The 18217-nt window shown below is 42.9% G+C and overlaps 1 protein-coding gene across 1 annotated transcript in view; it reads right to left on the reverse strand.

The window, feature by feature from the left end:
• LOC147360168 (uncharacterized) overlaps positions 1-18217 on the reverse strand; it is a 90856-nt gene that overhangs the window by 20003 nt on the left and 52636 nt on the right. Inside the window, exons 7-8 of the mRNA XM_086331253.1 lie at positions 17996-18110; positions 16847-17137 (exon numbers count right to left, since the gene is read on the reverse strand). Of these exons, the coding sequence (XP_086187379.1) occupies positions 16847-17137; positions 17996-18110 (406 nt within the window). The remainder of the gene's footprint in view (positions 1-16846; positions 17138-17995; positions 18111-18217) is intronic.

Genomic DNA, 18217 nt, shown 5'->3' on the forward strand with positions numbered 1-18217 from the left:
AAGAAAATAAAGGAGTACGTCAAGGCTGTATATTGTCACCCTGATTATTTAACTTATATGCAGAGCACATCATGTGAAATGCTGGGCTGGATGAAGCACAAGCTGGAATCAAGATTGCCAGGAGAAATATCAACAACCTCACATACGTAGATGACACCTCCCTTATGGCAGAAAGTAAAGAGGAACTAAAGAGCCTCTTGATGAAAGTGAAAGAGGAGAGTGAAAAAGCTGGCTTAAAACTCAAGAGTCAAGAAACTAAGATTATGGCGTCCGGTACCATCACTTCATGGCAAGTAGACGGGGCAACAATGGAAACAGTGAGAGACTTTAGCATTTCTCCATCATGAATTATTTCAAGCATTTTTCATATCTTAAAAGCTACTTATATTTCTTTATCTGAAAACATTATTTCTTTTGCTCATTTTCCTATATATTCTTTAGCTTTTTTCTTGTCAATTTCTAGCACTCCTTACATATTATAGAGAAAGGTTTTATCTGTGATATGGTTTGTAAGTAAAAATTTTAACTCATTCTTAGACCTGCTCAAAATAGCTCAGGGTGGCACTCTTTTCTCCTGTTCTCTAGATAATGCCTGCTGTTGTTCGATTCTTTCTGCTCTGGACTTACGCATTTCTGCTTCATGATATCCTTAAACTGGTGAAATTGTTTCATTAATTTTTTCAATTCACGTGACAAAAAAAACTAAATGCTACAAAAGGATCATAGAAAAAGTAACTTTCTAACTGTAACTGACACAAGAAAAAGTAGAAAACCATTGCAAAGATGGAAACAATGGTCAACAATATTTGACCAAAGAAAAGCTCCATGATAAGACCTCTTCGTAAGCATATTCTATAAGGCAAACAAGGAACAGATAATTCTAATATGACATAATTAGAAAATAAGAAACAAGGAATAACTAATTCTAATATGATATAAACAGAAAATAAACAATTCCCAGCATGTCATATGAAGTAAACATAATCTTGATAGCAGAGCTTAATAAGGACTCATGTCAATTATATGTCAATAAAGCTGTTTAAAAATAAAATTATCAACAAGGATTCTATGAAAAAGGAAGATTTTAAGTAAATCTTATTCACAGAACACAGATTCATGAACACAAAAATCAACTATGTTCATAAAATTTCAAACAGATCTACAGATAATTGTTAGAATCAATGAGAATTTATCACAATAGATGCATACAAAGGAAATATACAAAACTCAATGGTACTACATAAATCAACAACACAAATCAGCAAATGAAATTTCAATAAATTTTCAGTTCAGTTCAGTTCAATCGCTCGGTCGTTTCCGACTCTGCGACCCCATGAATCGCAGCACGCCAGGCCTCCCTGTCCATCACCATCTCCCAGAGTTCACCCAAACTCATGTGCATCGAGTCGGTGATGCCATCCAGCCATCTCATCCTCAGTCGTCCCCTTTTCATCCTGCCCCCAATCCCTCCCAGCATCAGAGTCTTTTCCAATGAGTCAACTCTTCACATGAGGTGGCCAAAGTATTGGAGTTTCAGCCTCAGCATCAGTCCTTCCAATGGACACCCAGGACTGGTCTCCTTTAGAATGGACTGGTTGGATCTCCTTGCAGTCTAAGGGACTCTCAAGAGTCTTCTCCAATACCACAGTTCAAAAGCATCGATTCTTCAACATTGCAAAGCTTTCTTCACAGTCCAACTCTCACATCCATACATGACCACTGGAAAAACCATAGACTTGACTAGACGGACCTTTGTTGGCAAAGTAATATCTCTGCTTTTTAATATGCTATCAATAATTTGTATAATCATATAAAACATGAAGAGCTTATAAATACACATAATAGGTTTTGTGCAGAAACACTACAAAGAAAATTATAAAAACTTTAGTGACAGACATTTTTTAATACCCCCAAATCAGAAATGTATACGATGTTCATGGATTGGAAGACTCAATATGATAACTATGCCAATTCTCTTCAAATTGATTTTCAGTCTCAATGCAATCAAACCCCCAGAAAAGTTTTTGCAAAAGTAAACCAAGAGAAACTTGGCAATGCAATTCTGAAATGCATACAAAAAATGCAAAAGGCACGATAGCCAAAATACTCTTGAAGAAGAATAATTTGATAAGACTTGATGTAGGCGATATCAAGTTTTATTTTAAAGCTGTAATAATTATGATAAAGTAGTATTACAACAACCATAGACAGATATGCAAAATGAAAAAAAATAGAGTCACCAGACAGATGACTTGCACATAATGAGAGTATGTTTCTAACTTGGTTATAGTAAACAAATATTGCTACTGTCATATTAAGAAGGCTGCACATCATAATATTAATATACATTCCCTAAGTGGTTGAAGATCCAACCAGCCCATTCTAAAGGAGATCAGTCCTGGGTGTTCTTTGAAGGAATGATGCTAAAGCTGAAACTCCAGTACTTTGGCCACCTCATGTGAAGAGTTGACTCATTGGAAAAGACTCTGATGCTGGGAGGGACTGGGGGAAGGAGGAAAAGGGGATGCCAGAGGATGAGATGGCTGGATGGCATCACCAACTTGATGGACATGAGTTTGAGTGAGCTCTGGGAGATGCTGATGGACAGGGAGGCCTGGCGTGCTGCGATTCATGGGGTTGCAGAGAGTCGGACATGAGTGAGTGACTGAACTGAACTGGACTGAAGTGGTTGACGGAGAATACAGGTTAAGAAGGCAGGATAGAAGGAAAGAGAAGAAACATAAATAAATAAATATTGCTTTACCAAAAAACTCATCATGTCTGATGGGATCCTGTTACATTTATAAATATATTACCAAAAAATGATTATCTCTAGGTCTCTGTCTACTGACTTCCAGTGATGTCCATGCAATCTTACCAACAGAAAAAAAAGTTGGAGAGTACTATATGGGTTTTGATAATATTCCAGTTGAACATAGAACTCCTGTATATGAAAATACTTGTGTGTGAAAAAGGAAAAGTGTTTGAAGGAATAGCCACGGCTGTGAATACTGGTTACATGATGATGTTGGGACGGGAAAGAGGACAAGCACGAGTAGCTCTGCCTTTATCCATATCAGTTTCTAATTTTTTTCTTGTTACAGCTGTCGATGAAAGTTCAGTTAACAATTAAGAAGAAAGGGAATTTTATTTGAACCCGACTGAGGGTTATAACCCGGAAGAGAGACTCTCAGAAAGCTCTGAGAAACTGCTCCGCCAGGTGCAAGTTGAAGGCACAGGCATACACGTTTTTGAGACAAAGGATCACACATCAAAACGACATAGTGATATCTTATACAAAGTTTACCAAGGACGCATTGTGCCGGTAAGCAGGCATAAAGAGAGCAGGAAGTCCGTGATCCCCCACAGAGTGCGGGAAGAATGCTATCCTTTTAAGAAATTATATTGCTAATGTCAGAAGAAAGGAGGAAATATTATCTTTAAGGTCAAGCAGACACTCCTGTCTTCGAGGAAGTTTATTTAATATGTAATGCAAGCGCACACTACACATTAGGGAGGGAGGGAAGAGGCCCAAATGGATGCAGAGAGAGAATTTTGTGTTTAATTTTTTCCTATCCCGCCTGGAAATAAGAATTTCATTTCATCACAACAAAAATCACTACTCTTATGATCCAAACACATCGAATAAAGAAAATTAAAATTCATAATTTGTTGTTAGTTGCTAAGTCGTGTCCAACTCTTTTGCAACCTCATGGACTGTAGCCCCCCAGGCTCCTCAGTCCATGGGATTTCTCAGGCAAGAATACTGGGGAGGGTTGCCATTTCCTTCTCCAGGGGATCTTCCTGACCCAGGGATCAAACTCACATCTCCTGCATTGGCAGGCAGATTCTTCACCACTGAGCCACCCAAATTCATTACAGGTTAGAATAAAGCACTCAAATAATCACGTGAGTGGAGAAAACAGGGTAATTGAGAGTTGCATCTAAAGAAATGATTATATACACATATAATCATTATAAGTGTTACAAAGGGATGTGTAAAATATGTCATAATGTAGAAGTAAAACAGTGTGTGAATCAGAGGCAGTCAAAAGAAACATCTAGGTAGTTCAAGCAGAAAAAGAATTTCAGCTATTGTATGAGCACATCTCATTGTAAGAACCCGAATCACCCGTGAAATCCTGGATATGAAAGAGTCTGGGGAAAGATAGGTATTTGATTTATAACCACTGCAGGAAGGCAGTCTGGGAGCAGCTGAAATGCATGCAGATGGAGACACTGCACAGTACTTGCCATACCCCAACTCCCTCCCATACTTACACTTCCAACTAGAAAATATTCACCTCTCAGAAAGCAAAGTGCCCACCTTGAGTGGGAGCTGAAGTGAGTGGGTCTGAGAATAAGCAAGGCAGGACACAAGAGCTGGGAGATATGAATAAAATAAATAGAGAAGAATACAGAGTATATATGAGAGCGGTCATTACCTTGCAGTGCTGGAGTAATATCATATAGTGGCCAGGCTGATGGTGGGAGCCCTCCTCTTTAGTACCTAAGAAAGAGAAGTCCACCTGTGTATTAGGAAAACTGCAATGGAGGAGGGAGCCCTTGAGCTAAATTAAGAAACCTATTACTTCCAACCCTCCCCACTCAGATAAGATTCTCCTTTCAAAAGATAGTCCCTAACTCTGATTTTAAAATCAGAAAGAAATTTGGAAATCATATAAGCTGTATAAAGAGATTCCTTTAAAAAAAAAAAAAAAAAAACAGAAATGAGAAGCAACCCTTGAAAGCATTTGAAAGAGGAGTTTTAAAATCCCCAGTAAAATATCACCACAAAGCTGAGAAAAAATTATAATCTAAAATAGATTTTTAAACTAGTGAAGGCAATTAAAGGTATGAGGAGAAGTGAAAGTCGCTCAGCCATGTCCGACTCCACTACCCCATGAATTTGTAACTGAACTGAGGCTTCTCTGCCCATGGAATTCTCCAGGCAAAAATACTGGAGTAGGTAGCTGTTTCCTTCTCCAGGGGATCTTCCCAACCGAGGGATTCAACCAGGGTCTTCCACACTAAAGGCAGATTCTTTACTGTCTGATTCACCAGAGAAGCCCAAAAGTATGAGGAACCATCATAAAACAGAAATATAGAAACTCAAAGAAGAGATAGCAAGGTAACAGGAAGATATGAAATAGAATCTGATGGAGAGAAGAGAAATTGAAGAAAAGGAGAAAAATATTTCATAAATAAGGACTAAGTAAAGTAAGGAAGAAAAAGGGAACCATAAGAAAAGCTTATGACATAAAATAAAAATGAAGAAGTAGCTTAAAAACACAGTTTTAAATATTAAAAAGTCAATGAAGATCCACCAGACATGAAAATCAAGTCCTACCAGGAAGAAAATCAAGTCAACAAAACAGAAGAATTATTTAAAACAATAATTGAGGAAAATATTTCTGAAATAAAAGATTTGAGTCTACATATTAAAAGTTCACATTATAGTAAACATAAGATGAATGCAAGTAAATATTGTGGTCTTTCAAGATAAAAATAGAAGCCTTCAGGAGGCCAACACTCCCCTTCCAACTAAAAAAGAAACAAAACCTTAAAAAATCAGGTTGTAAGATAGCAATACTCAGTGCCAAAAATAGTGAAGCAAAACTTAAATACTCTATGGAAGAAAATATGCACTGAGGATTTTTGTACAACTAATTTGTCCTTGACCTAAATATATTTGTAAATGTGCAAGAACTCAAGAAATATTGTTTCTGATAACTTTCCTGGGGAGTTTCCAAGAGACAAGATTTATTCAATCAAAAAACATTTGCGGGAATTAGCAACATATTAACATTGAGTACTGAACATTTTCATTGTGGAATTAAGTCTGATGAAGGAGTAATAAATAGTATGTAAATGTGACCTATTGTAATAAAGTACAAATACCAAAACTTCTGTCAGATAGGAGGATGAGGGATAGAGGTAGCTCAAAGAGTAAGTCCACTGACTGCTTTATATAGAATAGCTTCAAGTCAAAGGATATTTAAAACACATAAGCTTCAACAAAATTAAAAACTTGTGCATCAAAGGATCCTAGCAGGATAGTGAGAAGATTCTGCTGAGAAGAAGAAACAAACCAGGTCTCTGATAAGGGTCTATGACCCAGACTATACAAAGATCTCTCACAACTCCACATTAAAAAGATAAACAGCCCAATTTAAAAATGGTCAAAGATCTTAGACATTTCTCTGAAGATACACAAGTGGCCAGTGAGGACCAGGAAAAGATGCTCAACATCACTAGTCATTGCTGCTGCTAAGTCACTTCATTAGTATCCGACTCTTAGCGACCCCATGGACTACAGCCTTCCAGGCTCCTCGGTCCATGGGATTTTCCAGGCAAGAGTACTGGAGTGGGGTGCTATTGCCTTCTCCGTCATTAGTCATTGTGAATTGTGAAGTTGCTCAGTCGTATCCGACTCTTTGCAACTCCAGGGACTGTAGCCTGCCAGGCTCCTCCATCCATGGGATTTTCCAGGCAAGAATACCGGAGTGGGTTGCCATTTCCTTCTCCAGTCATTAGTGATTGCTGCTAAGTCACTTCAGTTGTGTCCGACTCTGTGCGACCCCATAGACGGCAGCCCACCAGGCTCCCCCATCCCTGGGATTCTCCAGGCAAGAACACTGGAGTGGGTTGCCATTTCCTTCTCCAATGCATGAAAGTGAAAAGTGAAAGTGAAGTCACTCAGTCGTGTCCCACCCTCAGCCACCCCATGGACTGCAACCCACCAGGCTCCTCCATCCATGGGATTTTCCAGGCAAGTGGGGTGCCATTGCCAATGACATTAGTCATTAGGCAGATGCATATCAAAATCACAAGATACCACTTCATGCCCAATAGTGTGACTATAAGAAAAAAAAAATTAATGGAAAATGACAAGCATCGGCCAGGAGGTGAAGAAATTGGAACCCTTGTACATTTTGCTGGGGAGAAGGTAAAATGGTGTGAACTCTGTGGAAAACAGCCTGACAGTTCCTCCGAAAGGTCAGCATAGAATTACCAGATGACTCAGCAATTCCACTCCCAGATGTATATGTAAAAGAACTGAAAACAGGAAGTTCTGGTCCATGACTGAGACACAGGAGGCTCCTCAACTCACCTCCACCCCTGGTCACACAAAGTTGACAGCTACAACACAAAGCCATTGAAGGAAATCCAGTAATGAGTTGAGCCAGTGCTACGTATTGGGCAAGCAAGAAAATACTCACATTGGAGAGGGTCTTGGCACAGCCTCAAGCCACGAAGAACAAAGAAGGTGGCTTGGACAATTACAAGGGTTCGAGACACAACCAAGAGCTTGGGAGGGTGGGACGACGAGGTTCCTCTCCTATATGTGGTCACGTGGTCAAAACTGGAAGACGTTGCTATTTTATCTAATGCCCAGCAGCCAGTACAGACTGTGGAGGAAAATGAAGTCTCCACACTGGGTCTTGCACATTTCCCCCACACCTGCAGGTAGCTCCCTACTGGGCACACCCACTTTCCCTGCAGGCTCCAAACCAGACCACTGACCCTCAGCTCTGCTAGCCCTGCCATCTTACCTCATTATGTCCCAGGAATATCAGAAAGTGTTCTGCAACAGTTTACTGGGAGGTCCCTGCTCTTTAAGCATCTCTCCTGTTGGAGTCTGAGATTCAGCTCCACTGGCAGGCACTCCATCTGCCTGGATGACATAGTAACCTCCTTCCTGTGGTCTCTTTTGAGAAATAAATGATAAGGCAAAACACCCTGAGTCTCTGATATGTTAGAATAATTTAGTGGCATGAGCAGTGTCCTCTCAGTTCAGTTCAGTTCAGTTGCTCAGTCACGTCCGACTCTTTGCGATCCCATGGACTGCAGCATGCCAGGCCTCCCTGTCTATCACCAACTCCCGGATTTTGCCCAAACTCATGTTGATTGAGTCGGTGATGCCATCCAACCATCTCATCCTCTGTCATCCCCTTCTCCTCCTGTCCTCATTCTTTCCCAGCATCAGGCTCTTTTCAAATGAGTCAGTTCTTTGCATCAGGTGGCAAAAGTATTGGAGTTTCAGCTTCAACATCAGTCCTTCCGATGAACACTCAGGACTGATTTCCTTTAGGATGGAGCGGTTGGATCTCCTTGCAGTCCAAGGGACTCTCAAGAGTCTTCTCCAACATCACAGTTCAAAAGTATCAATTCTTCAGCACTCAGCTTTCTTTACGGTCCAACTCTTACATCCATGCATGACCACTGGAAAACTAGCTTTGACTAGATGGACCTTTGTTGGAAAGTAATGTCTGCTTTTTAATATGCTCTCTAGTTTGGTCATAACTTTCCTTCCAAGGAGTAAGCGTCTTTTAATGTCATGGCTGCAGTCACCACCTGCAGTGATCTTGGAGCCCAAAAAAATGAAGTCAGCCACTCTTTCCACTGTTTCCCCATCTATTTGCCATAATGGGACCGGATACCATGATCCTCTTTTTCTGAATGTTGAGCTTTCCGCCAACTTCTTCACTCTCCTCTTTCACTTTCATCAAGGGGCTCTTTAGTTCTTGTTCATTTTCTGCCATAAGGGTGGTGTCATCTGCATATCTGAGGTTATTGATATTTCTCCTGGCAATCTTGATTCCAGCTTGTGCTTCGTTCAGCCCAGCGTTTCTCATGATGGACTCTGCATAGAAGTTAAATAAGCAGGGTGATCATAGACCATATACAGCCTTGACGTACTCCTTTTCCTATTTGGAACCAGTCTGTTGTTCCATGTCCAGTTCTAACTGTTGCTTCCTGACCTGCATACAGATTTCTCAAGAGGTAGGTCAGGTGGTCTGGTATTCCCATCTCTTGAAGAATTTTCCACAGTTTATTGTGATCCACACAGTCAAAGGCTTTGGCATAGTCAATAAAGCAGAAATAGATGTTTTTCTGGAACTCTCTTGCTTTTCCCATGATCCAGTGGATGTTGGCAATTTGATCTCTGGTTCCTCTGCCTTTTCTAAAACCAGCTTGAATTCCTGGAAGTTCACCGTTCACGTATTGCTGAAGCCTGGCTTGGAGAATTTTGAGCATTACTTTACTAGCATGTGAGATGAGTGCAATTGTGCGGTAGTTTGAGCATTCTTTGGCATTGCCTTTCTTTGGGATTAGAAGGAAAACTGACCTTTTCCAGTCCTGTGGCCACTGCTGAGTTTTCCAAATTTGCTGGCATATTGAGTGCAATACTTTCACAGCATCATCTTTCAGGATTTGAAATAGCTCAACTGGAATTCCATCACCTCCACTAGCTTTGTTTGTAGTGATGCTTTCTAAGGCCCATTTGACTTCATATTCCAGGATGTCTGGCTCTAGGTCAGTGATCACACCATCGTGATTATCTGGGTCATGAAGATCTTTTTTGTACAGTTCTTCTGTGTATTCTTGCCACCTCTTCTTAATATCTTCTGCTTCTGTTAGGTCAATACCATTTCTGTCCTTTATCAAGCCCATCTTTGCATGAAATGTTCCCTTGGTATCTCTAATTTTCTTGAAGAGATCTCTAGTCTTTCCCATTATGTTGTTTTCCTTTATTTCTTTGCCTTGATCGCTGAGGAAGGCTTTCTTATCTCTTCTTGCTATTCTTTGGAACTCTGCATTCAGATGCTTATATCTTTCCTTTTCTCCTTTGCTTTTCACTTCTCTTCTTTTCACAGCTATTTTCAAATAGCTCCCCAGACAGCCATTTTGCTTTTTTGCATTTCTTTTCCATGGGGATGGTCTTGATTCCTGTCTCCTGTACAATGTCATGAACCTCATTCCATAGTTCATCAGGCACTCTATCTATCAGATGTAGGCCCTTAAATCTATTTCTCACTTCCACTGTATAATCATAAGGGATTTGATTTAGGTCATACCTGAATGGTTAGTGGTTTTCCCTACTTTCTTCAATGTAAGTCTGAATTTGGTAATAAGGAGTTCATAATCTGAGCCACAGTCAGCTCCTGGTCTTGTTTTTGTTGACTGTACAGAGCTTGTCCATCTTTGGCAGCAAAGAATATAATCAATCTGATTTTGGTGTTGACCATCTGGTGATGTCCATGTGTAGAGTCTTCTCTTGTGTTGTCGGAAGAGGGTGTTTGCTATGACCAGTGCAATTTCTTGGCAAAACTCTATTAGTCTTTGCCCTGCTTCATTCCATATTCCAAGGCCAAATTTGCCTGTTACTCCAGGTGTTTCTTGACTTCCTACTCTTGCATGCCAGTCCCCTATAATGAAAAGGACATCTTTTTGGGGTGTTAGTTCTAAAAGGTCTTATAGGTCTTCATAGAACCGTTCAACTTCAGCTTCTTCAGCGTTCAGGGTTACCGGTTGGGGCATAGACTTGGACTACTGTGATATTGAATGGTTTGCCTTGGAAATGAACAGAGATCATTGTGTTGTTTTTGAGATTGCATCCAAGTACTGCATTTCGGACTCATAGGGGCTTTTGCTATGTTTGCAGATGAAGAAGTTAACCTTTATTCTGATTCTCAATATATTGTCAGGTTGTTTCCACACATTGAAACTGCAGTTTTGCCTGAAAATAAAACTACCATATTTCATTTGTTAAGTAATTTACAGCAACAAATTTGGAAAAGAAATAAAATATTTTTCATTGGACACATTCGGGCTCATTCCAGATTGCCCGGCCCTTTAAATGCCTTTAATGACTTGGCTGACTTGTTAACCAGAAATACAGTGGCTACGGTGATTGAGGAAGCCAGAGCCTTTCACTTACTTCATCATCAAAATGCTACTGCTTTAAGATATCAATTCCAAATTCCCAGAGAAACTGCTAGGGAGATTGTTCACTCTTGCTTACACTGCCCCACTGTTTATAATAGTCTACCTTTGGGAGTTAACCCTCGTGGTCTCAAACCTAACATACTCTGGCAAATGGATGTAACTCATATCTCTTCATTTGGAAAACTTTCCTTTGTTCATGTAACTGTAGATACCTTTTCTCATGTCATTATTGCAACTGCTCGTACCGGAAAGGTAGTTAAAGATGTTATACAACATCTCTTTACTTGTTTTTCATATCTAGGTCTGCCAAAGGCTTCAAATTCAAAAATTAAAAGAAGGGGAGTTTAAGTATAGCTCTCCCCATCAAATCTTGCAACATGCTCTTTTTGTAATAAATATTTTAAATGCCGATTCGGCCGGAACTACTGCAATGCTTCACCATTGGTGTCCGGAGCAATTGAATGCAAAGCCATTAGTCAAATGGAAGGACCTCCTCTCCAGACAATGGAAAGGTCCCGACCCGTTGTTAACCAGCGGTGGAGGATATGCTTGTATTTTTCCACAGGACGCAGATTCTCCAATTTAGATCCCGGACAGGCTGATTCACCATGTTGCAGTCCCCTAGACATGCGGTTCCCCCATTGCTTCGATCACAAAGGAGGAGGGGCACTCCTCTGCCCCTGCCGCCGCTGCCGCTGCACGAAACAGCCCCGCGTCTGGAGCCACGGGCAGGACCAGCCTGGCTGCCGCAGCCCAGCGCACAGCGCTCGCAGCCAGTAGCCCCGCCAGCGTCTGTCTGTGCTTGCTTGGCCGCCACTGAGCCCGAGGCCGGTTCATCGAGGGAGCAGGGGCAGCGCCCGCCGGCAGGGGAGGCAAGATAAACATGGAGATCCCGGCGAGACTGACAGGGCTGCTGCAGCGCGAACTCCAACCAGAAAATAATTCTACTTATTCTGTTTTAGCTTGTCTACCCTCGCCTTATGTTTTTCTTTTTACTAATGACTCCAAGAAACTCAATGTACGCATGACTTATTCAGGTGGACCTAACGTGGTAACTTGTGAACAATGTATGGTTTCATCCTGTTTGACCCCTCAATATAATGTCTGCTCTTTTGTGGTGTTGCGACGCCCACCCTATCTCATGATACCCGTGACGGTGACCTCCCACTGGTATGACAATTATGGTCTCGCTGTGTTACAACAACTACAGGATTTAATGTGATCGCGATGGTTTGTGGGCTTACTTATTTTAGGAATATCAGCTTTAATAGCAGCAATTAGTTCTGTTACTGCGGCAGCAATATCATTGACTCAACAAGTGCATACTGCCCAATATGTTGATACCATGTCTAAAAATGTTTCTTTAACTCTAGCAACTCAGGAAACTAGAGATAGGAAATTAGAGATGAGAGCAGACGCTTTAGAAGAGGCAATAATGCATATTGGGACTGAGTTACAGGCTTTAAAGGTGAAGATGGCTTTGACATGCCACGCTGATTACAGGTGGATATGCGTGACATCTTTGAAGGTAAACGAGACAGATTATGAATGGGAAAAGATTAAAAATCATATCTCAGGTGTTTGGAATAGTTCTGATATTGACCTGGACTTAGGGAAACTTCATAATCAAATACAGACCTTGGAACACTCTCGACTGGATTTTACTGCTGCTGGAGCAGCTAATGACTTTTTTCACACCTTCTCTAACTTCATTTCTGGAAAAAATATTCTGTGTAATATCCCTAGTTATGCTGTCGTTGGTGCTCTAATCCTACTTCTCATAATCATTCTTCCTTGTATTGTCAGGATTCTTTGGCAGAGCATTCGGAAGCTCGCAACTGAGCTGCATCTGGCTGTTTTAAGAAATAAAAAAGGGGGAGATGCGGGGAGCCGGCGTGAGGCACTCTGCCTGTGACAAAGGTCATGAGGAAGAAGGCTCAACATACGCAAAGGCGGGATTGAGCCTCAGGAGTCCCCCTGGAAATCCTTGAGCATCTACCCCCATAACCAGAGCCTGCCTACTTTACTACTTTGTGCTCTCACCTACACCTCTGACCTTATGGGGGGCTGTCCCCCACCACCTCTTTCGGAGAAGGAGTTAACTTAGAGCTCCAGTTAATAAAAACTCCTGGGCATGACTCCTGTTTTAACCTACAAACTCCTCTGAAGGTTCTCTAGCTTGCCTGACAGGCTTGTCCGGCCACTTGTGATTGCTCACAGCCTCCCAACCGTGAGAGGCACAAGATGCTTTAAACCGTCTAAAAACAGGTTCCTTAGAAAAGTTAGAAAATTATTAGTATAAGTATAGTGGGCTGATTAGAAATTGTATCAGTGAAGGGTTTTTCATTTGTTGAGCCAATGTTTACTGCTAAGTCTCCACATCCCCTGCCCTTACACACATTAATGAATATATAGAAGAAATAAGTATTAACCTTTGATATTAATCACATTAGACCTTAGGCTAAGTAAATTCTTTCCTTAATTAAAACCCACTACACCCTCACCCTATAGGAATGTAACTTTATTTGGGTGGCGTCTGTTTTAAGAATAATCACCCCTGGAGAAATAAGTGTCCTGGTTGACTGACCGCTGTCACAAGGAGAGGGTCATAAATTGTCAGCAGTCCCCCTGGCCAGAAGATGATGTAACACCCCTAAGATCTCTGTATACATTTGTATGAAGCACCTGACTTTGATAAAAGTCAGGACTGCTGACCCCGCATGACTTTTGCATAACATCTCAGTGTATAAAAGTAGACCGTGGAAAATAAAGAATTGGGATCAGTTTCTCGAAATACTGGTCTCCCCATGTCGCTCTCTCTCTTAAACTCTGGCTGAGTCTCCATCTGGAGCACAGAACCCACCAAGCTTACTAATTTTGCCTGGGCTTCTAAGATCCGACCAGGGAGGCCTCAGTGTCTCCTCTCCTTCGGGAGAACGGAAGGACGCCTGCGGCCTACGTAAGTGGTGCAAGCTTCTTGTCTTGAAGTTTTATTGGTCTCCCGCGTAAACCAAGCTACTCAGCCTCTTTTCTCCACTGAATTTTCCTACTGAGCTATCCTCATTCTATTACTCTTTACATCTTTAATTAATATCTGATTAAAGCTATTGTATCCTGATCCTCGCAAATGCCGTCCCCACTTCGAACTCCCTGGATCAGCCGGAGCTGGACCCGGGCAGACCATGAGGGCTACTCCATTTCTTCTGAGGGATTCCTGTCCGCAGTAGTAGATGTAATGGTCATCTGAGTTAAATTCACCCATTCCAGTCCATTTGAGTTCGCTGATTCCTAGAATGTTGACGTTCACTCTTGCCATCTCCTGGTTGACCACTTCCAATTTGCCTTGATTCATGGACCTGACATTCCAGGTTCCTATGCAATATTGCTCTTTATTGGACCTTGCTTCTATCACCAGTCACATCCACAGCTGGGTATTGTTTTTGCTTTGGCTCCATCCCTTCATTCTTTCTGGAGTTATTTCTCCACTGATCTCCAGTAGCATATTGGGCACCTACTGACCTGGGGAGTTCCTCTTTCAGTATCCTATCATTTTGCCTTTTCATACTGTTCATGGGGTTCTCAAGGCAAGAATACTGAAGTGGTTTGCCATTCCCTTCTCCAGTGGACCACATTCTGTCAGATCTTTCCACCATAACCCGCCCACTGGAGTACTATTCAGCCATAAAAAAGAATGAAATAATGCCATCTGTAGCAACATGGGTGAACATAGAGATTATCACACTCAATGAAGAGAGTCAGAAAGAGAAAGACAAATACTGTATGATGTCACTTACAGGTGGAATCTAAAATATGACCAAAATGACCTTGTCTGTGAAACAGAAATAGACTCACAGACATAGAGAACAGACTTAGGGTTACAAGGGGGTGGGGGTGGGTAGAGAGGGATTGGGAATTTGGGATTAGTAGGTGCAAACTATAATATATAGAATGAATAAACAACAAGGCCCTCCTGTACAGCACAGGGCACTATGTGCTGTATCCTGTGATAAATCATAATGGAAAAGCGTATGAAAAAGAGTCTGTGTGGATATGGATAACTGAATCTCTTTGGTGTACAAAAGATATGAACATAACATTGTAAATCAGATATACTTTAATAAAAATTTTGAAAAACTAGGACTTATCATCATTTACTAGCTCTGTGTCTTTGGGTGATTAATGACGCTTTCATGACTTCAATCTTTTTGGTTTTTTTGGCTGTGCCGTGTGACTTGCAGGACCTCAGTTCCCTGATCGAGGATCAAAACCACACACTCTGCACTGGAAGCGCAGAGTCTGACTCATTGGATTGTCAGGGAAGTCCCATGGTTTCAATCTTTTAACAAAATTAAAGAGGTGTATATGACCCATCTGAGGGAGTTTTAATGAGAAATAAGACAATACAAAATATGACATGTTTAGTGACAAGACATGTTTTATGACAAGACAAAATATGACATGTTTAGTGCAGGATCTGGAAGAGACAAAACACTAAGATAGAAACCATTCTTACCACCAGTGGTGTATTATATGTTTCTCAGGCCAGAAGTTTAGGCACTGCTCTTGTCTGTGCTCCAAGATGCGTGGTCCAGTCCATTCCCTGGAGAATCAGAGGGGAACCCTGGCTCCTGGGGGGTGTCTAAGGGACACTGGGCTCTCTGTTCTCTCACCCCCAACAAAGCGTCTGCTCCCCACCTCCCCTCTAACAGAGTCCAACACACATACACAAAGAAGAGACATTTCAGCGCCAGAATATCAGGGCTGAACTGACATTCATTACTATACTTCCAGAATAATTTCATCCAACTCCCCTCAAACTGAATAGACAAAACTGAGGCTCAGAGAGAGAAAGAGATTTATCTGCAGTCATCTAGCAAGTTGGGAGGAGCCTAGACCTAGAACTCAGATCTCCTGACTCCCAAGTGGGGTGCCCATTGCACCCCCAGGCTCCTCCCACTTCTTCCTGAAGAACTCCATTGCACAAGGGCAGTGGGGCAGCTGAGCCAACAGCAAAGCCACAAGGTCATCCAACGTTACCAAACATACACCCTCCTGCTGTCTTCACTCCTCCAGTCTACTCTACCCCAACTTGTATGTCCCCAGAGAACTTTATTCAGCAATGACACAGAAGGATAGATGTGTCTTGCCTCCTCACTCACATCTTGAAATAGAAAGCTGGGAGAAGATATTGCTTCACCCAAAGGAATTACGTGTTACTGGAGGTCACCTCAGGCATGAACAGGTGAAATGCTTCATGAGCAAGGATTTCCTGGCATCTGTCTTTCTGTCTTCTTGAAGGATACAGATTCATGGGAAACATTAGAGGAAGGGAAGGAGGGAGTCAGAGGTTTAGCCTGGAGGGTTGGTTGGTCACACTGGCAGGGTTGAACATAGCCAGGTCAGAAGTGGAGGTCAGTGGGAAGGTGTGGGGGTTTATTTCCCTGGTCTGAGGCCAGAGGTCAGAGGCCAAATATCTAGGTTTCCATTTCCTGGTGAAATGGAGGCTGCGGTTCTTGGGTTGATTTTTGGATTTCTGCAAGGAAACCTAGGAATAGGCCTCTTGTTCCTGCCCCTGCTCTCCTTCACACCCCAAGAACATCTGCCATGGGTCCTGCTCCACCCTCCACTGGGGACAGGAAGTCCCAAACCCACACCCATCTCCCCAGAGCTCTCGGGGGCCCAGAGGTCACAGGAGCCAGAAACAAATGGAGTTGAAAGCAGTCTTTTATTGGAAAGTCCATGAGGGAGGCAGTCCATGCTCAAGCTTGGGCCTCCCGGATGAGAGGAAGAAGGGGCAGTATGGGAGAGGGTCGTGCTACAGGCACCGGGGCCTGCATCCCTGGGGACTTCACAGGTGCACAAGCACAGACTCTACCTGGTAGAAGAAAAGAGAATCGGAAACGTGAGTCAGCAGATGAGAGACTCAGAGGCAGTGGGAGGCAGGACCACGTCCACATGCCATCCTTCTCAGGACCCCAGTTGTAGCCCCTGAGACCCCTCAGTCTCTCCATCACCTCCCGTGTCCCCTCCCCACTAGCCTAGAATTGCCCTCCGCCAGTCGGCCTCTCTGCGCCCTCACGGGCCTCCTTTCCCTCCATCCATTTCTCACCTCACCGGGGATTCACACAGGTCTTCCCACAAAAGCCTTTACAGCACTTCTTGGCCCCTGGGCAATGAAAATCTCTCAGACACTGGTTAGGGGGATTCCACACTTTGCAGTGGATCCGAACCCTGGGGCAGAATCCACGCTTGAATGGAAGTCTGGCTCGGTCTTGTGCTACGACTACATCTTGTTTTTTGACTGGGTCTTGACCTTTCACTGGATCTTGTTCTTTGTCAGGAGATTGACCATTGACTGGACCCTTTCCGTTGAATACAACATTTCCTTGACCTTTTGGACTACCTGTTGAAACAAATATCCCCACATTTAGACCAATGTGTCTGCTTCAACTATCTAGTCTTTCCTCCAGGTCCAGCCACTGCTCACTACGGTGTCCCTTAAGCTGAGGGACACTGAGACAGAGAAGGCTCACCAGGGCTAGCTGGGGTCTCAACTCTCAGATGGCTGTTCTCTGGGCTTTGGGAAAAAGCTCCATAGGACCAGATTTCCTTTGGGTGTCCATTTCTTCCCCTCATCCTCCATTCTGGGACTTGGGGTCCTCATGAGGATATGCCAGGGAGGAGTGACTTTCAGGAGATGAGGACACATTGTCATCTTTGAGGAAACTTGGTGGAAGGATAAGGAGCTTTGAGACATATGCCAGGAGACCTGAGCTCCATCCTGGCTCTGGAGATTGTCCTGACAATTCCTCACCTCGCTCTAGGTCTCAGTGTCCTGCTTTGGAAAACAGAGGTCTTCAGACTCCATGATTTCTGAGGCCCTGTTAGTTCTTAACCTCCTCTTATAGGACTGATGTGCTTTGATGGGACAGGCAGGCAGGGAAGAGACCCCCCCACACCCAGGGCCCAGATTCCTGGTGCTCCTTACTTCATTGCATGTTCTGTCCAAGTATCCATGCTTGAGACCAAGGTCATGTTACAACACTCCTTCCACAAACAGCCCTGATTTCTCAGTCCTGGGGCAGAATGCACATGGAGTCTAGTGGGCAATTTCCTACTTCTCTGGATACACTCAAAACCTTCTGTCCAGGTGGAAGAGTGGGCTCCAGCTCTGCATGCTGCCCCTTGTCAAGACCCAGGCTGCCCCCAACATCTTCTCCTCAACCCAAGCCAGCCCCACCCAGGCCACTCATGCACTCACCTGTTACGACACCTGCCTGTGCCACCAGAGTCCCAAGGACGAGAAGGACCACCATCTGGACCAAGAAGCTTGTAGTCTTCATGTTGTCAGGAAGGCATATAGCTGAGAGCTGAAGCTAAGCCTAGTTTTATGCAGCTCCAGGTTGGCCTGGTGCCAAGGGTGGGTCTGTGGTTTCACAAAGGATAAGACTTACTTTTTCTTAGTTCTACCAGGAAATATCCA

The sequence above is a fragment of the Bos grunniens genome, chromosome 13, assembly GCF_055505025.1.
Source record: "Bos grunniens cultivar Pamir isolate PY7600 chromosome 13, Bosgru_T2T1.0, whole genome shotgun sequence".
In the NCBI taxonomy this organism is placed as follows: Eukaryota; Metazoa; Chordata; class Mammalia; order Artiodactyla; family Bovidae; genus Bos; species Bos grunniens.